The following is a 13,962-nucleotide window of genomic DNA, read 5'->3' as shown; positions in this document are numbered from 1 at the left end:
GGGGGAGGGAGTTGGAAGTGAGATCGGAGGATGGCAGAGAGAGAGCTCCAGTTAAGAGGTGACGATAGTGCCAGGCCCTACCGGGGCTTGATGACTTAAGCTGTTGCAGATTCACGAGCCACCAAACCCGGTTGCCGCCACCGCCTGGGGAGGAGAGAGAAGCGTATGGAAGCCGGTCGTATCCACTCTTGATCGTCCCCCAACTAACTACTACTACAATTAACTAGTGTTTATCTGGGGTTAACTAATATTCAGGTGTTTCTACTCCATCGTTGCTTTATAAGCCATGATACTTTGCACAAAATGAGTCACTGTGGCTATTCCCCCCTCACTCTGCTGTGACTGTCGGGGATATGCGTGTGCATTGCACCGCCCGGTAACACTGTGTCTGTGTCTGTGTCTGTACCTCTGCCTGAGGCAGCTATCCTCCCTGCATGCATGCACGGAGTGCTTCTATGACAGCCGGGGCATGGCATCAGTCAGCCTGGACCAGCCCAGGCTGTCTCTGGCTCTGCATCACCATGCCCAAGGCACTGTCAGGACATTAGCCTTGTGGTGGGCGGCGACTGCCTTGCCGGCAACTTGCTGCCTATGAACGGGACTTCCCTATTCGGCAGACAAGGGTATACATGTACCATCGAACTGACCAGAGCCGTGTGAACCCGTCTTTCCCCCAGTTGGCGAGTTCATCAGAATACTGCTCCCCTATATAGTGCTATGTGCACACAGGGCTATGTTTGCACGCCGGGGCAACAGCTCGACCAGTCCTGGTGACTCGAGCAAATGAGTATTCACAGCAACAGCCTGTCCAACATGGCCATGGGTATATAATTTTGTGTTAACGGCCTTGTATAGCTATATTCTCATCACCTATCCGTTACCATCTTTTTAAACCAACCTCCTTTATGAGTGAACGTTAATCACACTGAGACATTTTCCGGAACACGAGACTCTCCATCAGGGGACCACTGATACTACTACTGATAGATCGTTTGCTTGCCTCATCTGATTAACCTGGCCCACCCTTATAGCTCCAAGCCATGGACGATAAGGCTGATTACCCCTCGGACTTCCTGCAAGCACGAAACAACACCTTGACAGACGATGAGGTAAACCATCTGCTCGAGAAGCCGGGCTGCGCAGCTCGCTTCGTCTACGGAGTCCTCATGCTCCCCACAGCACTAAAATACTTCCTCGACATGCCGCAGACCACGGACATTGCCAAATGCATGATGCACGCAACTGTGTACGGGTTCAAGCTCTACCACTTCAGCCCGGACAGCACACCCGTCATGCTGCCCTCAGAGGACCCGCAGCACCGAGTCGAAGGGATGCTCATCCTCGGATTGAATGAAGAACATCGCAACAGGATCTACGAATATGAGAGCGGGCTCATGAGGCTTGTCGATGTGCGGGCACATGTCACTCAGCTGGACTCGTTCGAGGGCTACGATATTAGCAGTGTGCGGATTGTCGATGCGGGGGCGTTCGTCTGGAATCAAGAAAAGGTGGACGAGGCGATGAATGAGCTTCCGTCGACAGAACAAGGTCTGTATACCTGGCCTATGCATGGAATATTGTGTAGCCAGATATATCAGAATATGCTTGCGGCTCAGCGCGCGTCGACGATCGATTTGGCGAGAACGTCGGCACCGAATGCTTAGGGGGTGGTCCAGCTTGCTGGGAACATGGATCAAATGAGTAGACGTTCTGGCTTGGTTACTTGGCGTTTGGTCGGATGAAGGATCTAGACTGTCTATTTGTACGACGACTATGACTTGCTCGGGTGTCAGGTGTTGGCTTGGTAAATAATTGGATGTGTTACATGGACAGATGAGACCCTTTCCTAGCATAGCAAGCTAATAGAACTATCCGTCTTCTCCATCCCGATCTATATCTATAGTATACCACCCTGCCAGGAACAACTAGAGAAAAAAGAAAGAACCATATGCAATAATCGCTCAATATAACATGAAATCCACCCCAATCCCATCCCCTACTACAACCCCGTAGCGACCCAAGAATCCCAAACCTCCCAAGCCCCAGCCATAAAACTAACCAACCCGGTCAAATGCTCGGGGAACCCAATGCCCTTCTCAAAGCACCAATGAAGACACAACGGCGCCCAACAAACATTATTAACGAGACTCTTCCTCCACGCCCGAATCTCCTTCCTCAACGCCTCCCTCTTCTCCTCCTTCCCCTTAACACCCTCAACCCCAACCTCCCCCTCCTCCTCCATCTGCTTCCTCCTCCTCAACACCGTCCCCCTCCAAAGCACAAAAAACTGAAAGAAAATATGTCCAAACCACGCCCTCGTACTCCAAATATACCACTTATCAATCCCACCCCACCGATCCACAAACCGCTTCGACACGATCCCCTTCTGCGCAAGATATCCCACGTTCTCGAGCGCCTGGTAGATCACGTTCACGAACACCTGCAGCAATGTCAGGATGTAGAGGGGTCTATCTGCCGGTGGGTGTTTCAGGGTCTGAGAGCCCCATGTCCAGAGGGGGAAGAGGCCGAGGAGGCGGAGGGTGAAGCGTGTTTCGGACATGAGGGAGGAGAGGGCGAGGAGGGGTGATTTGGAGGAGGATGTGGTAGTGGGAGGTTTAGGGTTGTTGCGTAGACGAGCGAGCAGGCTGAGACGCGCTTGGAATGCGATCCATGGTGCCGAGGAGAGAATGTGGTGTAGTGTGTGTGCGAGGTAGCCTGTTACTGCGAGGACTCGTTCCTGGCCCGCGGCGGTGGATATGAGTCTGTTGTGTGTGGGGGGTGTCGGAGTTAGTGGGATTGAAGCTCGGAGGTGTTTGGTTTGAGGATGGGAGAGGAGGATGTTGCGAGAAGGCAGTAGCTCACCTATCGAACCGGTCGACTGTCCGGTCTGTCGCCTTGAGAGCTGCCAGCAGCTGGCGACGTCGAGCGCCGGTTATTGACGATACCGGCGGTGGTGATGGTGAGCAGTCGTCCTGCGGGGGACTGCTCACCATGTTCCCCTCATTGTGTTTTTCGTGGTCCGCGACAGCAGCGGGTGGCGAGGAGGGTTCGGGTTCGTGTTCGGTCATGGTGGTTATTCTCGCGGTGGTGAATATGTCGACATTGCTGAGGTCTGCGGACACTGGGGAGTTCGGGGACTTTATTGTCATGGGGGGAAATAGAGCGAGCGTGATCGTCAATCCAAGCATCTGACCAGCAGCTGCGCTTGGCGCGGTGCCGAGGTTCGGAATTGGCTCGGAATGATGGGTCCTGGTGGGTGGATGGATGGACCTGCCGCGGTTGGGGGGGATGCCGACGGTGTGGGTTTTGCAGATTAGATGGTGATTAGATATTGAAGTAAGTATCTCCAAGTTCAACACTCAGATAATGACAAACTGGAGATTCCATTTCATTTATTTTGATGATTAATTAGTTACTCAGAGAAGAAAGGGTTTGCTGTGATTATTGACCTGTCGGCTTATTCTGATCAGGCATATGAGAAATTACATGAAAAGGAAATTTTCGTACCCCCACATTAGTTACTTAAGGGAAAGTAGTCTTCACGCAGGAACTAAAATTCCGTGCTCATCCCGCGAAGAGCGGATCATCGTAATAGTAGTAGCAACTTGATTGCCGTCACCACTGGCTGAATATCTTTCTGGCTGTATGCCAATACTTTTTGTTGCTTTGTGGGCGCTCGTATCTTTCGTCGATCATTACTTCAGGAACGGTGTTCTCTGTCCTCCTCTGCACGAGACGCGAGATCAAGGAGACAACCACCCGACTCGTCATCTTCATCGTCCTCGTCGTAGTCTTCATCAGCATCGTCTTCTTCATCTTCATGACCTCTTCCGGACCAATGATCTTCATCGTATTCTTCATTCACGGTTGCCGGGACTCTAATGATTGTACGCGGGGGCCGGAAACTGACGTTCGGTCGGCGGGGATGTTTGTTAATACTGTTCCACGCGCCTTGGGCCGTCGCTGGCTGTCGTGAGATAGTAGGGGTCCGTCGAGACGTTCCAGATGGTCCTGCTTGCGACGACCCTGCTTGCGAGTTCCTAGCGCCTGAGCTGGTGGAAAGTGAGCCAGAAGAACTGCCACTTGCCATGAGCCACTCGGGAACTTCAAGATGCGGAGGCGGAGGGGGCGCCGTGAGTGGTGCAGCAGACGGCTGAGTAGATGGCTGAGCAGATGGAGTAGCGAGTGGTTCTGTAGATCGAGCAACACCTGATGCGGTAGGAGGGGCGTTGGTAAAACAACCAGCAACGGACCCAGCAACTTGGGCAGTTAGGACCGGAAGAACGGTGGTAGTCGGTTTGGCATGTTTAGACGAACCGGAACTCTTGGTCGCCTTATCCACAAGCTTCTTCAACAGGGCCGATGGTGATTTACTGTCCTCAGCGAGCGATGTGCTTGATTCAGCTCTGGAACGTGATGGTGAGAAACGTCGGAGACCCAAGTTCCTGACAATGTTTGCATCCGATATGCTGCGGTCACGCAGGTCCCACTGACTGGGAGCCCTAACAGTCGTGTCTCTGCACACCTCATTAATGCTGCCCCATGCTCGTTCTTGAAGATGAGGTGCACAGTTGTAGCAGGCGCGATGGCTGCAAGGAGGGTAGACTGACGATTGTAGAAAGGGGCGGTCTTCGGAAAACTGGTCTGGATCGGTATTTGAGACGTCTTCGACAAAATCGACATGGGGATTCTCGTCGTCATCGTCATCGCCTATGCCATAGATGACTTCTGTCACAGGGAAAGCAACAAGATGTTCGGAGTGTTCTGCGGCAACTGTCTGCAGGACCCTAAGTTTCTGCCACATCAATATTCTCTTCTGTATTTCCGTGTAGTGACCAGCCTTGATGGCGTCGGATATCCAAGGACTGAGGACGGGGGCCTGGCCTGGATCCATGCGGTGGGAGAAGCCGGTGATGTCTACACCACAACGATAGAACCAACCGAGCGCCGGGACAAGGCCGCAGGACTCGCATGTCTCGTGCTTGTCAAGTGCATGCTCATGAACGACGACATCGTGTTTGCAATAGGGGTCACCGCAAGCTCTAGATTCGTCCTCATTCCACCCCGAGAACGGAGGGAAGAGACGGGGTCTGCCGTCCTCTCGACGAGCCACAAGGTTGAAAAACGGATCAACAACCGGTTCGAAGGTAGCATGCAGATCCCAGCTCACAGACGAAGGCTCGTTATTGGGGGGTGGGAGGAAGACTAGCTGAGAGGATGAGTCTGACCTTTCCGAAGGGCTCTCCTGACGTTCCTCCTCGTCCTCGGGTAATCTAGGAGACATGATTCTTCAAGTAGTTGAGTTTGACCAAGTGTGAGACAACGATGAAAATGATGATTCAAAGGATGCCTTCTGATGATGAAGACTTCCTGTGAGGAAAGGAAACACGTCTGAGTGTTCGTTGAGACATCGTGTGAGATGTGGACGTGTTAGGCCTCTTCACCACAGACCGGGTCCAAAGGGCTCGGCACTCAAACGCTTCAAACGAGCATTCGCAATGAGATGCTTGCCAGCACGGTAGCAGAAGCATTGTGAACGCTAGGTTAACATGCACTTGGCCTACAGATTGGGAGTGCCATAAAGGCAAGGCCTAGGGCTGTGATGAAGCATTCATCTCTATATAAGCAGCATTATATGAGCTACATTTTCTACCTGTGCAGTTGTTAGTGGATAGAGACTGTGCAGAGCAGATATAGAATCAGAAGAATACCCAAAATGAGTGATATATTGAAAATAAGCTGAATTATTTTCTGTTCCTGGCTGCACTCGGCGTGCACCTTTTGGGCCAGTGCCTTTCCTCTTAGGGTATAGACCATCAGGAAATACCGGATTTTCGAGATATGCCTGAAAAGCGATCATGATGAGACCAATACTATATATATATTCCAGATTCAGATAATGCCTGGAAAATGCAGAGAACATTAGCAAATATAGCGAGGCATCGGAAAGGTGGACATGGAAACCCTTAAGATAGATGCTTGCCCGCATGTCGGAGCTGACCGAAAGGCGGGCAGCCCGAGGTCCGGGTATTAAAGCGGCGACATTCGCCATTTGCCGATGAAGTGACCGACAGTGAAATTATTATTATTGTCTTTGATTATTGACTGCTTTCCTCCTCCACATTCCCAACAGCAATACTGTTAATCACTGCTATCTACTACTAACTAAATATCTATCTAACTATCTACTCACTCGCTAGTCGAATTGACTTGACTGGCAGTGTTTGGTGAAGTTAGAACTAGATTCCTGTCAGCTTAGGGCAGGTGTTGGTCCCTCCATTGAATTGATCCGTGGATTTACTATTATTATTGACTGGGTCTCTCTCACTGCTCTTATCCGCGTTGACCTTCCCCATATTGTCTGTGTTGCTGCATCTCATTTCAGACTCGCTCAGGAACTCTTCCGACCTCGGTAAGCTTTGGCTCATCCACCCGAACAAACCAGCCTCCTTCCTTTTCCCTTGACTCGTTCCCGTTCGTTCCTTAGCCTCGTTAAGTTACTAGTTGTTTTGGCTGGCGGGTTGCTGTTGCTGCCCATCAACAAATCATCCATCAGCCAACAATCTCATCTCCCTCTCCCCCCCTGCTCCTCCTTTTCCCTGCCGTTCTATGCGGGACAGCGCATCTTCCGTCGCCAACCCCATGTTTTCCACCTAATCTCAAATCTCACCTCACCTCTGTCTGTCTGTCTGTCCTACCTTCTTTCCCCAACCCAAAACCCACTTCATTCCTCTTCCTCTCGTTATCCATCTCCACCAAATCTCCATTGTGGTTCCCACCCCACTCCCTTGTCTGGCTTGGCTGACCGTGTCCCGTAATTTCCGTAGCTGCCGTCTTCGTGACTTTATCGTCTTCTGGCTCCCGTCCTTCTTAATTGACCATATCGCGCGCGCTTAATCTTCTTCTCTTTCCTCACCTTCAGCCTCACCCACACCCTCAACCACATCCACCAAATCAGCAAAAATGTCTGCCAAGTTCCAGGACGAGGCCGTCACCTCGATACGGGAGGATACAAAGGAATTGGTCCACAAGGTTGGAAACCGGTTGACTGGCGATGGCTATCTCGCTGTATGTTTTGCGCCTGTGTAGATGCGTGTTTACAGTCCACTGATTGAGACAATGCGCGTCCATTATAGCTCTACCTTCGCCAACTGCAGTCGAACCCCCTGCGCACCAAGATGTTGACCTCCGGTGTCCTGTCCAGTTTGCAAGAAATCCTGGCCTCGTGGATCGCCCATGATGTCAGCAAGCACGGTCACTACTTCAGCGCCCGCGTCCCCAAGATGGCCCTCTACGGAATGTTCATCAGCGCCCCGCTGGGCCACTTCCTCATTGGAATTCTGCAGCGGGTCTTCGCTGGCCGGACTAGCATCAAGGCCAAGATCCTGCAGATCCTTGCCAGCAACTTGTTGGTATGTTCGATCTGAATCTCCATTTTGACATGTGACTGGAATGCTGACGCGACGCAGGTCTCCCCCATCCAAAACGCCGTGTACCTGTGCTGCATGGCGGTCATCGCGGGCGCGCGCACCTTCCACCAGGTCCGCGCTACCGTGCGGGCCGGTTTCATGCCCGTCATGAAGGTCAGCTGGGTCACCTCGCCCATCGCGCTGGCCTTTGCCCAGAAGTTCCTCCCCGAGCACACCTGGGTGCCTTTCTTCAACATTGTCGGGTTCGTCATTGGAACCTACGTCAACACGCACACCAAGAAGAAGCGTCTTGAGGCTCTCCGCAAGGTAAATCAGCTACGTGACGATCCCGCCGACGCGACCAGTCGCTAACCTTAGCACGACAGCGCTACGACCAACGCCGTGGACCCGGTAGCGAGTACGACAAGGGCGACTACCGGTAAACGATGTAAATACACTGTATCTAGCTTATGACTACCGACAGGGCAGTGTGGACTTTCCAATAATGGTCAGTTAGAGCAGTCCGTTCACTCGGGTACGTCTCCCGAACCCGAGAGACTGCCGGAATGAGCGGCTGCCTCAGCCCAGCCACCTTATCGGAAAGTCCACCCTTTCCCTGTCATACATTTTATTACCCCCATGACATCCTAATCTGACCCGGATATACCTCTGATGATGGAGCTCTGGCGTCGAGATGAAGATATGCTTGCCCTGCCCCTGTTATGATGAATATGTTTTATCGATTTTCTATTCTCTTCTTCCTTGGCGACACCACCATGCTGCATACCTCTTCTGTCTATCACTGTCGCCATAGTTTCATACCTATAACAAAATACCAAGATTTAAAGATTCCCTACACCATCCCTGACCACCCCTCCACCTGTAATAGTAATAATAATCATAAACCCATCCCATTTATCTACCTAGCCGTCGTCGTAGACTACTAGTCAAATACCACATCAAGAATGATAGAATTCAAGAGACCTACTCAACCTCCATATCCTCCCCCCTCTTCTTCTGCACCCACTCCACAAAATCATCCAACGCCCCCGGCCACGCCCCATCCGCACTCCACCACCCAAAGTTCTCATCCTCCATCGTCTTCCGCATAAACACCTCCACCTGCTCCCACAGATCCTTATTCACAGGCCTTCCCCCCCTCTCCTGCAGGAACTCAATCCACCAATCCAACCACGGAGTCGACTCCGTGTTCCACTGCACCCCGCCATTCTGCGGCGTGAAGAACAGCCGCCATTGCTCCGCCGCGATCTCGAACTGCAGGTTCCGCTGGCCTTGCATGCGGCAGAGTGGGAAGGTGAAGCGGTACACCCGCCGGAAGAGGTCCGGTTGGATGGGGATGCGCGCGCGGATGTCCGCGGCGTGGGCGATCATTTTGTCGATGGTGTCGGATCTATATTTTTTTCACGTATATTAGTTTGTGTTTGGGGATGTATGTGTGGATATGGGAGGGGGTTATCTACCCAGTCATTCTCCAGCCGTTGATGAAGCCTTCGCGGGTGAATTCGCCCATTGAGGGGGATTTGAGCAGTTCGGCGATTCCTAGACATGTTACTTCGTCGAGGCCGACTTTGATGTCGCCGAGGTATTTCATCGCTCCTTCGATGCCGATCCCGTCGGGGTTGTCTTCTGGGGCATCTGGTGGAGGTTAGTTTGGGTTGTAATAAGGTGGTAGGGCAGGGCAGACGAACCTCGATAACTATCGAAGATTTTGCTCAGTGAGGATGTGCTACCGCCGGCGCCGGAGGAGCTTTGGAAGTATCTGGAGGTGAGGTTGGAATTAGCGACTGTTTGAGATCAGTGGGTTGAATCATATGTTGGTGGGTGTATGAAGCAGAAGATGTAGACAGTGCTAGAGTCGGTGGGACTCTGATGCATGCTCGGATTTTAACACGCAGGCTGGGTGGTCTCATGTGTAAATGTCCCGTTCTTTCTGCTTCTGTGCTAGGTATCCTGCAGAAGCAGAAATAGTTTGATCATTGAAATGATTGGGAGATAGACCTCAAGGCAGATTCTCTAAGCGCACGGATGCCAGGTAAAGTGTAGGTAAATCTGGCTGAACGATATCGATGTCGAAATCTGATAACAGACATACTACACGCTTGTGGAGGTCTCTTGTCTGAAGCTGCCGAAGAAAAAGCCTTTAGAGATGACAAAATCTCAATCGACAGTCGTTTTACTGCACATCGCATGCGACAGAATGGCTTCTGACGGCGTCAGATTTACGTCTTCAGCTGTACCGCCGGACGGCATGCGTTCATGGTTGAACAATGAGGTGTTTCAGGACAGCCTGCACCAACACCTAACAGTACCTTGATTCAGTCCCGCCGGACGAGGGATACAGACAGATGAGACGACGCCAGGCCTAACGTATTGAAATAACCAAGCGAGGTAGGTATAAGATGACCAGGTCCCTTGGACCGCGGCCACAAGAGTGGAAACGCGATAGCATAGCCAGGAAGTAAAAGAGAGGGAGAATAGAACACAAATTCATATACTCACGCATCAAGAGCTTGTTCCACATTCCAGCGAGAAGCTTTCAAGAACTATATGCATACGACAAGTCAGTCATGGAGGAACACGTGATGAGCGCAGATAAGACTGGTTGGGCGATATGGCATCTGCCGAGGGAAGGGCAAAAGAAGCAATGAGACAGTGTATACCTTTGCAGCTACTGCATCCTTGGCTTGGGTGAGGTTCACGAATTGCATTATACATTGCTTCTGAGCAGTAGAGTAAGGCGGCATGGTGGGGTGAGGCAGGCAGTGGCCTGCGGGGAAGATATTGGCTGATGGAGGGGGATGTAGGGACTCGTTAGGAAGCCAACGTGGGAGTGAAGATGTGGAATGTTGGTGGCTGTGAGCACACAGGCTGCAAGGTGAGGAAATATACAGAAGTGTTGTTAATCCGCTGCTCAAATGACTGGATGGGGAAACTTCACATCTCCGAATCGAGCTCGCTGAGTGAGAGGTGCCCGTGCACGTGCCCCGCATCTAATATTCTAACATTCTGCCAGCTTCACATCACATTTCCCAACACCACCACTCACGCCTGCCATTCGGTGTAATTGGCTTGCTACTTAATATGCTAGGAGATACAGCAATGTCTGTAACAGTTTAGTCTACTTTTATCATGCTACAGGTGTCCAGCAGAGCAAGATCACAGAAAATAATCATGAGATAATAGATGGATAAGGTGAATTGAGAAACACTTTTCTAAATGTACAGACAGACGACTCCAGAACTCCTGCGAGAATGCCCAGGTATCTAGTATGAATCTCCCATGTTCGATCCCGCGTATGCAAGGCTTTGGCTTAGGTCGTAAACAGAGTATCTTCCTAGGGGAAAGTTAGCAATTTGATACGGTGGATATGATACTTCATCAACTTACCTCTCTCAGGTACTCTCCAATATCTGCCTGACGGAACACCACGTTGGCTGTGGGCTCCAGTCTCCGGGTCTCAGCACTCGACCGGGCAGTCACACCGAATCCCTATTGTCCATCAGCCTTGGTTACCTCAATCCAGCCAAGGGTCTCTTACCAATGGCGTATCATTCATATCCATAACAATGACACCCGCATTCTCCGGGCAGTCCTCGCTGAATCTTCCGACGTGGGCCTTGGCCACGTTGGAGCCATAGAGGAACGGCATCACACCGTTCTGCTTGATCCACACCTTGTAGCGCGCATGGGGAGCGAGGACATCCAAAGCCGTAAGCTGGATTCTGAACTTTCCGGTCTTGGTGAACTTTCCGATGCAGGTTCCGAGGGTGAGGAGGTTGGCGCGAGGGATGCTGGTTGCGAGGTTCGCCAGGGAAAGTCTCAGGTAGTATACTCTGCTGCCGTGGAGACGGAAAACATAGCGGTCGTTGGCATCTTCGGAGGCAGAAGGAGGAGCGATCAGGTTGTTAAGACTCCTTCCAGTGTAATTGGCCAACTTCTCGAACAGAGTCCGGGTTTCCTCTATGCAGAAACGATATGAGAATCCATGCGCAAGAATCACAACAGACGGAGATGGTTGCACCTACCTTCGGTGAGTTGACGCATCTTGAAAGACTGTTTCAGTTCACTGCACTAGACGCGAAAACTGAATAGAATATAAACAAGCAGAAAAGCGCAGGAAGATTTCCAGACGCGATTGCGATGCAGCCTTTGTAAGTCGAAGCTCCGCGGGAACAAAAATTCTAGACAAGGTGGAGCGGCCGCCTTTAGCGTCCAGGTCTTGGCACCGCAGAAAAAAAGTTTCGGACAGTCAACCCGCGCAAACAACTTGCCGCTACCACACCCCAGAATATACCCCAGGCACCGCGAAATGGCTCCTGCACGTACGACTAAACGGAGACGGGTGAGCCCTCCTGGAGATGAGGAGCGTGGCTCCAAATCCTCCGGTGGTGCGTCTACCAGCGACTTCTACAGCAATGCCGCCGAGTGGGACCTCGAACAAGACTATGAGCAGCGCCCGCGCAAATTGGGCAAGAAGGACAAGGAACAAACGAGATTGCCTATCAAGACTGCGGAGGGTCTACAAAATGTGGCGGAACCAGAACCTGAGGCAGAGGCTGAAGACTCCGACAGCTTTCTGGGTACCGATGACGACGAGGATATGGAGGGTGCGGATTCCGATGAAGATGAGGAAGAGGTTGAAGAAGAGAAGCCGAAAATCCCATTGAAGCTGCAAATTATCCAGACCAAGGAGGAACTTGCCCGACTTGCTACGTTAATCAACGAAGATCCGGAAGAGAACATGCCGCTATTCAAGACAATGGCCGAAATCATGGAGAGGGGAGAGCATGTTGCGATCAAGAAACTGGCCTTGGCCGCCCAGGCCGCAGTGTACAAGGACGTTATTCCTGGCTACCGAATTCGACCCCTCGGCGACGAAGACTTGTCCGCGAAAATCTCCAAGGAAGTGCGCAAGCTACGGACATTCGAACAATCCCTCCTTTCGAACTACAAGCATTACGTCCAGAAGCTGGTGGATCTCACGAAACCAGCCAAGAAGGACGGCCCCCAGGTGGACCCTGGCCTCAAGAGCATTGCGATCAACTGCGCCTGCAACCTTCTCCTTTCCGTGGCGCATTTCAACTTCCGTAGCGAGCTCTTGAAGATTCTCGTCAACCGCCTCGCCCGGAAACAAGTCGATGCCGATTTCGTCAAATGTCGGGAGACGATGGAGGAGGTTTTCATAAGGGACGAGGACGGAGTTGTATCCCTCGAGGCTGTCCGTCTGCTGTCGAAGATGATGAAGGCGAAGGAATTCCGCATCAACGAGACCGTCCTGGATACCTTCCTCCACCTCCGTCTGCTGTCCGAATTCTCCCGCAAGGCGTCAAGAGACAGAATCGATCGCGAAGAAGAAGAGGAGACCCCGCAATTCGGCAAGAAGCCCAAGCAGAAGCGCGAGTTCCGCACCAAGCGGGAACGCAAGGTCCAGAAGGAGCGCAAAGCAGTCGAGAAGGACATGAAGGAGGCCGACGCCCTGGTCTCCCACGAGGAGAGAGACAAGAACCAGGCAGAGACGCTGAAGCTCGTCTTCGGCGTCTACTTCCGAATCCTCAAGCTCCGCATCCCCAAGCTCATGGGCCCCGTCCTCGAAGGTCTGGCCAAGTACGCCCACTTGATCAACCAGGACTTCTTCGGTGACTTGCTGGAAGCACTCAAGGACCTGATCGGCCACGCCGATCGAGCCGAGGAGGAAGAAGAGGAAGAGGAGACAGACGAAACCAATGAAGCGGAGCCAGCCACGACCCGCGACGCCCAGCGCGAAGCCCTCCTCTGTACCGTCACAGCCTTTGCCCTCCTGGAAGGACAAGACGCCAGCAAAGCCGCCAGCACACTCCACCTGGACCTGAGTTTCTTCGTAAAACACCTCTACCGCTCGCTCTACAACCTCTCCATCAACCCCGACGTCGAATTCAACCCCGACAAATCCCTCCGCCTCCCTGACCCTAACTCTCCCGAAGCAAACCCGGCCTACCGATCCAGGAAGAAGGTCAACTTCCAAACGCCCATGGTGCTGCTCCTTCGCTGCTTGCAATCTACTCTTATTTCCCGCGCACACGGAATGCCCCCTCCCGTCCGCCTAGGCTCTTTCTCCAAGCGCCTGATGACATCCTCGCTCCAGCTGCCCGAGAAGTCCGCCCTCGCGACACTCTCGCTCATGAACCAGGTGGCCAAGCATAATGCACGTCGCATCTCCTCGCTCTGGCACAGTGACGAGCGCAAGGGAGACGGTGTGTTCAATGCGTACGCTACCGATATCGAGGCGACTAATGTCTTCGCGGGCACGATCTGGGAGGGAGAGTTGTTGCGCCAGCATTACTGTCCTCAGGTTCGGGATGCTGCGTTGGATGTAGAGAAGATGATTGCGACGCGGAAATAGAGTCATTGTTTTAATTAGCGGGTCAAATTTATCTATCTTACGCCTTTCCCTTACTACTATTTCGCATCACATTATGAATCTTTTTTTATTCATTATCATTATCTTTATCTTTTCACCATTCCCATAGAGTATCCGATACCCGGTAAACTGAAA

General features: G+C 52.1%; 7 protein-coding genes across 7 annotated transcripts; 3 read left to right on the top strand and 4 right to left on the bottom strand.

The window, feature by feature from the left end:
- Nucleotides 1-1,040: 1,040 nt before the first annotated feature.
- On the top strand, nucleotides 1,041-1,664 carry AtWU_03265 (gamma-glutamylcyclotransferase family protein; the record flags this gene model as incomplete). The annotated part of the gene is made up of 1 exon (XM_035498378.1): nucleotides 1,041-1,664. The coding sequence occupies one exon, from the start codon at nucleotides 1,041-1,043 to the stop codon at nucleotides 1,662-1,664; it is 624 nt and encodes a 207-aa protein (XP_035354271.1).
- Nucleotides 1,665-1,999: 335 nt separating this feature from the next.
- AtWU_03264 (uncharacterized protein) lies at nucleotides 2,000-3,068 on the bottom strand (the record flags this gene model as incomplete). The annotated part of the gene is made up of 2 exons (XM_035498377.1): nucleotides 2,000-2,762; nucleotides 2,863-3,068. The coding sequence occupies 2 exons, from the start codon at nucleotides 3,066-3,068 to the stop codon at nucleotides 2,000-2,002; spliced, it is 969 nt and encodes a 322-aa protein (XP_035354270.1).
- A 632-nt stretch (nucleotides 3,069-3,700) lies between these two features.
- On the bottom strand, nucleotides 3,701-5,284 carry AtWU_03263 (uncharacterized protein; the record flags this gene model as incomplete). Its single annotated transcript, XM_035498376.1, has 1 exon — nucleotides 3,701-5,284. One exon carries the CDS (start codon nucleotides 5,282-5,284, stop codon nucleotides 3,701-3,703), a length of 1,584 nt encoding a protein of 527 aa, XP_035354269.1.
- Nucleotides 5,285-6,963: 1,679 nt separating this feature from the next.
- AtWU_03262 (Mpv17/PMP22 family protein) lies at nucleotides 6,964-7,852 on the top strand (the record flags this gene model as incomplete). Its single annotated transcript, XM_035498375.1, has 4 exons — nucleotides 6,964-7,068; nucleotides 7,137-7,412; nucleotides 7,470-7,736; nucleotides 7,796-7,852. 4 exons carry the CDS (start codon nucleotides 6,964-6,966, stop codon nucleotides 7,850-7,852), a joined length of 705 nt encoding a protein of 234 aa, XP_035354268.1.
- Nucleotides 7,853-8,393: 541 nt separating this feature from the next.
- AtWU_03261 (DCN1 family protein) lies at nucleotides 8,394-10,174 on the bottom strand (the record flags this gene model as incomplete). The annotated part of the gene is made up of 5 exons (XM_035498374.1): nucleotides 8,394-8,820; nucleotides 8,891-9,065; nucleotides 9,119-9,189; nucleotides 9,930-9,973; nucleotides 10,091-10,174. 5 exons carry the CDS (start codon nucleotides 10,172-10,174, stop codon nucleotides 8,394-8,396), a joined length of 801 nt encoding a protein of 266 aa, XP_035354267.1.
- A 566-nt stretch (nucleotides 10,175-10,740) lies between these two features.
- Nucleotides 10,741-11,474, bottom strand: AtWU_03260 (ribosome biosynthesis protein NIP7; the record flags this gene model as incomplete). The annotated part of the gene is made up of 4 exons (XM_035498373.1): nucleotides 10,741-10,764; nucleotides 10,818-10,919; nucleotides 10,969-11,390; nucleotides 11,456-11,474. The coding sequence occupies 4 exons, from the start codon at nucleotides 11,472-11,474 to the stop codon at nucleotides 10,741-10,743; spliced, it is 567 nt and encodes a 188-aa protein (XP_035354266.1).
- A 265-nt stretch (nucleotides 11,475-11,739) lies between these two features.
- AtWU_03259 (nuclear export protein Noc3) lies at nucleotides 11,740-13,809 on the top strand (the record flags this gene model as incomplete). The annotated part of the gene is made up of 1 exon (XM_035498372.1): nucleotides 11,740-13,809. The coding sequence occupies one exon, from the start codon at nucleotides 11,740-11,742 to the stop codon at nucleotides 13,807-13,809; it is 2,070 nt and encodes a 689-aa protein (XP_035354265.1).
- Between the last annotated feature and the right edge of the window lie 153 nt (nucleotides 13,810-13,962).

Source organism: Aspergillus tubingensis, assembly GCF_013340325.1.
Source record: "Aspergillus tubingensis WU-2223L DNA, scaffold_4, whole genome shotgun sequence".
NCBI lineage: Eukaryota > Fungi > Ascomycota > Eurotiomycetes > Eurotiales > Aspergillaceae > Aspergillus > Aspergillus tubingensis.
Note: the sequence above shows the minus strand (reverse complement) of the source record. Positions and strands in the feature narration are given on the sequence as shown.